At 34.0% G+C, this 8,204-nt stretch overlaps 1 protein-coding gene across 1 annotated transcript in view; it reads right to left on the bottom strand.

Moving 5' to 3' along the window:
• Positions 1 to 6,546: 6,546 nt before the first annotated feature.
• LOC107724870 (succinyl-CoA:3-ketoacid coenzyme A transferase 1, mitochondrial-like) overlaps positions 6,547 to 8,204 on the bottom strand; it is a 41,019-nt gene continuing 39,361 nt past the window's right edge. Inside the window, exon 15 of the mRNA XM_016533950.1 lies at positions 6,547 to 6,645. Within this exon, the coding sequence (XP_016389436.1) occupies positions 6,547 to 6,645 (99 nt within the window). The remainder of the gene's footprint in view (positions 6,646 to 8,204) is intronic.

The following is an 8,204-nucleotide window of genomic DNA, read 5'->3' as shown; positions in this document are numbered from 1 at the left end:
ATTTTAATCATAACTTGTAAAGACACACCTACTGTGAACTACGAGGTTGTTAATGGTATGCTTTTGTTGAAGCCATAGCCATCAAAAACTTATTTTAAATAATCACATTAAACAGTAGAATTATTGGTGAAAAACGACATTATCCATGATTCTGTACATAAATCTCCACCAATCAGAGACTCACGGCAAGCAAATCGCACCAAAAGAATTCTGCCCACTTCCAGGAAGCACCCCAAATAATAGAGTTAGTTTCCCTATCCTCTCAAACTATGTATGTTTTTGAATTCAATTATTTAATTCGTAATGCTTCTTGGGTAGTTTGTTCCTTGATTAAAGCTGTTAAGTGCAGTCTTGTATCTTTGTCTTTTTATCCAATTTTACATTATTTCTATGCTTAATATACAAAATTGTATCATTGTGATTTACAGTGTAGCTGGTTGGTTTGGTTTATGGCTTTAATAAAGATTTTTTTTTACATTTCCATGGGAATAACATGCACTAGAATAACACCAGCATAACACAGAAAACAAGGAGCATGCATTAAGTAAATAGCTCGATTCTGGTTTAAAGGTGTCTTTAATATAGACTTACAAAGTAAAACAAAGTGCATTATGCAAAATTTGAAAAAACAAAAATATTCTTTTTCTGGAGAATCATGCAAACCTCCAGCAGCCTGACAATATGACAGCATGAGAGCAAAAGTGCCTCAGGCTGGAATAAAGCATTACTGAAATATGCATGAGACAAAGGCGAACGATCAATGATTATCTTTTCGGAATTGATCTTGAGGAGCTAAAATGGCCATTGCTTTCTCTAATTATATCTTTGTACAATGAAACTGAAAAACATAGGCCTACTCTATTACCAGTGGCTTAAGCAAAATCAAACTTGACTAACAAAGGGTCAAAATGGATGAATGAATGGACGTTCAAAAGCTTTCACAGTTGCAGATGATAAATGCATTTCTACAATAATTGAATGGATGGATGGATGGATACAAGGATAGATGGATAGACAGATATATACTTTTTCATACAGTGTCAGTTGCATACAAGCCCCTGGGCAGGATGCTTACATTTTAATGGATCATTTTTGGTTGTCTTTAAGAGTTAATGTTAACCGCACATGGTAAGACCAACTCAAAAGCTCACAGATTTGCAAGATATCTGTGTGGGAGTGGTACATGTCCAGAATTCTTACTGAAGCCTTAATTCGTTTAGAGCTTTTTGATAAACAGCTGCTACACTACAACTTTCCATCACCCACACACAGCCTCGCCGACAACACTGTTTTACAAAGGTTTTACAAAAGAGTGATGATGGTAGTGGGTCAAGTTGTCCTTAAGTAGGCTACTGCTTCTATACTACTGCTGGAATGATGAATCCTGCACAGACCAGTATCAGTGGCATGATGTGATCTTTTCCACTGCAGCCGTCCTTGAAAATCGTTCAATTTAGTTTGCATTTACTGTATGTTGAAGTCAGAGCACTTACTGTATGGTACGATCAAGAAATCAGAATCTGTAATTGATGATTAACAAGATGATTTGGCAGTGGCAGGCCAGTTAATTGGTCCCTGTGGCACAGGGTCAAAATCAGTGATATAGACGTTAACCAGGGGTTTTAATCAGAGCTGTCCGGGCTGGCTGATTGCTTCAGCCTTTGGTGCAGTTCAACTACCCAAACTAAACTATAAATAACACAAAACCTCTTACTTTCAGAACCATTCTGAACTATATAGGCCATAAAAAGCCATTTAAAAGCAGTAGATAAAAACTGTGCGTTTCCGATTTGAAATAATAATAATGTAATCCTGGGTCATCTTGTTTTATGTTTGTTCATACTTTACCCTGGGTAAGTAATTCATGTGTATTTATTTGGCATTGTAGTTTGGGGCTAAAAAGAACCCTGTTCTCTTATAAAAGCTGTACTACCCTCCTGAAATGTTGCTTAACCCTAGGCTTACCCGGGGTTAAGCATGGTGTGAAGCCTGCCTGAAAGTTTAAAGTAACAGTTCACCCAAAAACGGAAATTTGCTGAAAACTTACTAACCCTTGTGGATTATTGTGATGTTTTTATCAGCTGGTTGGTTGGACTCTCGTTCTGACGGAACCCATTCACTGCAGAAGATCCATTGGTGGATCCATTGGCGTCTCAACAGAATTGACACACTCTCAACAAGTGATGAATCATTATTGGTTGTACACCATGAACATGCAACGCATGTATGCAAATACAGTCTTGCACCCTCTGATTCCAACATGTCTTCCAATGTATTTTTATTTCTCTGCACTTCAGGAAAATGTCAACAATCACAGTTACTGATTACATACATGCCATCTATAAGTCACATCTAAGTCACTATGTGCACAATTGGATCATATTATGGGGAGGAGTACTGCCTGTGAGAAAGGTGTTTTACATTCTTAAAAATAAAGGTTTCTAAAATGGGTTTTTGCAGCAAAGCCATTGAAGAATCATACTGGATTCCTCAAATAACCTAGTGAACAGTTCTTAAGAGTTCTTGTGAAGAACACTTTCCACTGGGAATGTTCCATAGGCTATAGGCTACAGAATCTTTATAGAACCACGGATGGCAATATATGTTTAAGTGGGGAGGTTGCTATTGTGTAAATTATTACTTGTTTATAAGGCGTTTAGTTTTTGTGAATATTGAGAATATGTTGGGTAAGGTCAAAAAAGTGACAACGCAATTATTCTTCACTTCGCTAGTATTTATATTTTTCTTTTACTGCTCATCCAACTACACTGTGGTTCCATATATAATCTCAGTATTATTTCGTAATATTATAACTGGTCAAGGCTGTGGCACACGTGTAATATGTCTCTTAATCCATCGCAGATACGGATTTCGAGCCCCGAGCAACAAGTGTCCTATTTAATTTCTGTCACACGTCTTAACATTATTATAAACTCGCTAGATTGGAGCAATATTAATGTAGACAACCTATTAGTCACACAATAGCTTATGTCATAAGCAGAACCCATTTTATCTAGGCTACGTTTGGGTGACCTCTCAGCGCAATGTGGTTTTGAACAAGAGTTGATTAAAATAATACTAAAAAAAAAACTTTTGAAACGGTCAGTTAAGTCATTTAAAAACCTGATTACAATCATTTATATATGATCTGCAGCAGTTTCTCACTGTCCACAGTTAGTCCAATACGCGCATTAAAAGGCAAAATAATGCTTACCTGGTATTGTGTAAACAGATGCATCACAAATGACAAAACAACAGGCTTAAATTACCCAGCTTCCATAAATATTCTCAAAGAATTTGAAAACACTGTACAAATATCCATTTAAAAGGAGATCTTAGTCAGAATGACAGTCTCGGTGACCATTCACTTTCATTAGGCTGTATGAAGAAAAGATACAGTGAAAGTATAGTGGCAGCAAGTCTCTAACGTTCTGCTTAACATCACCTTTTGTGTTCCACTGACAAAATTCAGTCACGCAGCTTGAATAATATGTGACCCTGGACCACAAGAAGCAGGGTATATTTGTAGCAATAGCCAACAATACATTGTATGGGTCAAAATGATCGATTTTTCTTTTATGCCAAAAATCATTAGGATATTAAGTAAAGATCATGTTCCATGAATATATTTTGTCAAATTCCTACCGAAAAAAATATCAAAACTAAATTTTTTAATAGTAATATGCATTGCTAAGGACTTAATTTGAACAACTTTAAAGGTGATTTTCTCAATATTTTGATTTCTTTTGCACCCCAGATTCCAGGTTTTCAAATAGTTGTATCTCAGCCAAATATTGTCTTATCCGAACAAACCATAGGCTACATCAATGGAATGCTTATTTATTCAGTTCAGCTACTCAAATTTTTTTTTTTAAATAACCGTTATGACTGGTTTTGTGGTCCAGGGTCACATATAAGGATTTAGAAGAAGTTAATGAATATAAAAACACAATTAAGATGTTTTTTTGCTCAGGTCTTGAATACACATTTATTGCTTTGTACAAATAATATGTACACATTGTAGACAGAACATTTAAGACCTCCGACCTGTAAAGTTAAATTAGATGGGCAAATGGAAAATCTAAATATGAAATGACTGACTGTTCTTTTTAAAATAAACACAATACTTCCTGTTTAACCTACTGGTTAAAATAATCCATGTGACATCAGTGGTTCAACCGTAATTTTACGAAGCTACGAGATACGCATGTAAGCTATGAGATACGCAACGTATGTATGCAGATACGCTGTTTACACTTTGATCTGAACGTAAACAACGTATTCGAGTACATACGTTGCATACGTTGTTTACGTATGTGATACTCTCCATAATGGCGCTATAGGGTGACGCGGAGGAGACGAATTGTTGAATAAAGTCGTTATTTTTGTTTTCTTTGCACACAAAAAGTATTCTCGTAGCTTCGTAAAATTACGGTTGAACCACTGATGTCACATGGATTATTTTAACGATCTCCTTGCTAAATAAAAATAAAATATCTTAATTTGTGTTCCGAAGATGAACGAAGGCCTTACAGGTTTGGAACGACATGAGGGTGAGTAATTAATGACAGAATTTTCATTTTTGGGTGAACTAACCCTTTAATGTTCAATGTGACCCAGATCTAATGTTGCCGTAGTCTCATTTCACCCAGTACCTGTGGAGCACAACCTGCCATGGGCAGCACACTTGCTGTCGCTTTGCCTTGGGCCTGCTGTCTCTGCATCCTCTCTTCCACCTGAATGAGAGTCTCTAATTGCTGGAGGATTTGCTTGGATGTGTAACAATGTAGGCGATAGGATTAATCTACCTGCCAGAGATCCAGCCGTAAACTCTGACAGTACAAAAAAATTTTTCTCTCCTCAGAGATATTGTACTGCATGCTTGTTTATTTTTTTTCAACAATCAGGGGAAAGCGAATTGAACAGTCAAACACGGCAAGATGGATGGCATAATCACATCACAGCTTGCCAGCAATATTTATATAAAACTTCCATCGCTGGAGATATGTGTGCTGCTGAGATGACAAGTGGCAAATTGGCTCAGAAAGCCATTCTTGGATTCATATGCATTCTAGGAAGCAAGGATGTTTGCCCTGTATTGGTTCTATTTCTAAGACAACACCTCATAATGAAAGCAGATTATCATAAAAATAAGTCCATGAACTAACATATGAACCACATACGTTAGGTTTGAATATTTTTGTGAGAGGTTCGTAAAAGCAGCACTGTAAAAAATGAATCATGGGTCTTGGAAACATCTATTAATATTAAATGTTCAGTTATGTTTGACATTTGAAAGAGTTTCTGTTACATTGAAGTTTCCATTGCACAGTGCAATCGTTACCATTGTGCAGAAGAGTAGAGCTTATGGTTATGGATACTACTCCTCTAAGGCATTAAGCCTTGTTCAATGAGCAGTAGCTTTGCTAGTGCTAGTGCAGTACTTTCCAGTATTTCTCAAGTATTTTCCTACTTGAGCTGTTTGGCTGTATACAGTCTTTTAAATGTACAAAATAACTCAAAGTCAAATACAAACAGACCTCACTCAAAATCACAGACTTTTGAGAATCAACTTAAAATAAATGAGCACATTTCACTAATTATATTAAATTCATTGTGTCATAGATTAATTAATTTAGGCGATTTCACATGATTTATTCAGGTAGATTCCATTAAAAATTCAAGCCTGGAAAAATTACTCAAAAATATTATGTGCAATATTGTTACCATAATTTTTTTTTAAAGTAAATAGCTCGTTCCATTTTTTTACAGTGAGCTTAAACCTTGTGTTTTTTTAGTGACTGTCTATATGTTTAGTCTCAGTGATGTGCAGTGCCTCAAAATAATACTAGTAATTTCAAAATTTATATCTTATTTTTCCTTCAAATTCTTTTAAATGCTTATGTTACCTAATTAAATCATGTAGAAAGATATTACTGAAACTTGGTAAGTTTCAATTATTTATCATTACTTAAAGCATTAGGAAGCCCAAACTAACAATGAAAAATACTTTTATGGCATTTATTAATTTTAGTTAATGATAATTTCTACATATATTAAAACATTTCTAATATTTCAAGTCGCTGTATTATAAATAAAACAGATATGATATCACAGTGCAAAAAAATATACATTATCAATATACAGTATATTTAGCAATAAATTACCAGATTAGAATGATTTATGAAGGATCATGTGACACTGAAGACTGGAGTAATGCTGCAGAAAATCTAGCTTTGCCATCACAGAAAACAGACGCTTTTATATGAAAATAAGACACTTTTATATTTTTTTTTCCAAAAACATTTTTTCTTTTCTTTTAAAAAAATTTTTGTTGACAAAAACCTGTAACCTCTGAGACCCCAAACCGACAAAATATTTTTTTAAAAATGTATTCGAAGAATGTTCTCAAGTTGAAATTATATTCAGTTCCTTATAAGTTCTAATAAGATCAAACAAAGCCACCAAGTATCAAGGATATATTTGAATGCTAAACATGTTTCTTGAGCTATTAAAATGGCCTTGGGGTCTTGAAGAACATGAGGGTTAAAGAGCGGAAAGGTTCTTCTTACAAGCGATACGGTCCACACACTGTTTTCCAGTCAGAGGCAGATTGCACTTCTCCAGAATCTTGTGTTTGCCACCCTAGAAAATATGTAACAAAACAAAGACTATAAAATATAATGTCGAATATTTCATATTTAAAATATACTATGTTTCATTAGCACAAGAAAACAAGGAATTCAACAAATAAAATGTCTTTTGACCCATATTACTTTTAAATATATAATATTAGAATTATGATATATATTAATACATATTACTGAGGACTGTCTGAGGGTAGGATGATTTAGTAACTAATTTCAATTTAATTCATTAATTTAAAACTGAATTACCAAGACCCATAAGACTTGTATCTATTTATCCTCTTAAATGCAGAACAATGTTTGATTAAATGTACGTCTGCAAATTATATATACATGAAATTATATTATAACATAAATTAATATGAATAAATATGAATATGAACATGCATAAATGAGTATTCATGAAGTGAATATTCCTTACATTAGAGCATTCTGGTGTTCTTACAAAAAATAATGTAATACAATAATATTATAAATAATATAATATTTGACAATATTATAATATATATTTAATATATTATATGAAATGAATTATTAGTGATTAATAATATAACAAGTCGTTATAGTAGTAATATTATAAATATAATAAGTAATTATGCGTAATATAATTTCATACATATGACATATTAAATATAACTTATTTACAATAAATATTAAATATGCATACATATTTAATGTTTAATATTTATTATATTCAAGTATAATCATTCAAATAGTTATAATATAAATACATAAACATTAATCCATTTTTCCAAATTTAACCCATTTACACATTAATTTTTTCAGAAATACTCCATGTGTTTTGTATCTAATTACATGCTTATTATGACTTTTTTTTTTTTTTTTTAGAAAAACATCTATTGAACAGGAATTTATTTGCACTACATTCCACTGTATTTAAATTTGAATTGTATGGTTTATCTAGATTCAGGAACGGCAAGTTAAAAAAGGCGCTCTGAATTAAATGCTGAATGGTGCACAACCCGTCATCCACTCAGCCCATGGGTACAGAAAACACTCTAAGCTAGCCGTGTTCATCATCAGGCGTAATGGATACACTGGTCCTGCTGACTCCATGTGCTGTTGGATCAGGGCATAATAATTAGATAGCTGATGGTGGTTAATTCTACTCATGTCCAGAGAGTTCATCCCACCAGGGGCAGGCAGCTGGCCCTGTTAGCCTTCCTCCAGCATGAACAAAGCAAGGGCAGCATGTGAACCGCAGCAGCCATGTCTTTCTATGCACATCTCTCTTGTCTTTCACTCCATCTCTGCCTGGGCCAATGTGATCTGAGTGGTGTGAAGGGAATTATGTCACCACTGTCATAACCGAGACTATTCACGACCCTGGAACAAATTTAAGCACATTTCACAGATGGGAACACTGAACTCTGACATAGATTATTGAGCAATGGTGTCATTTAGGTTTAATAGGGGGTTTTGTTGATGGACACAGCAAAACATCCAAATCTATGTCTTTCTCTCTCTTTTTTTTTTTAGTGCCGCTACTAGTTTTATTACAACAGCCTGCATGAAGAATTGATAAATTAATAATAT

Source organism: Sinocyclocheilus rhinocerous, unplaced genomic scaffold (assembly GCF_001515625.1).
Source record: "Sinocyclocheilus rhinocerous isolate Xijiao unplaced genomic scaffold, SAMN03320098_v1.1 scaffold515, whole genome shotgun sequence".
Taxonomy (NCBI): domain Eukaryota; kingdom Metazoa; phylum Chordata; class Actinopteri; order Cypriniformes; family Cyprinidae; genus Sinocyclocheilus; species Sinocyclocheilus rhinocerous.
Note: the sequence above shows the minus strand (reverse complement) of the source record. Positions and strands in the feature narration are given on the sequence as shown.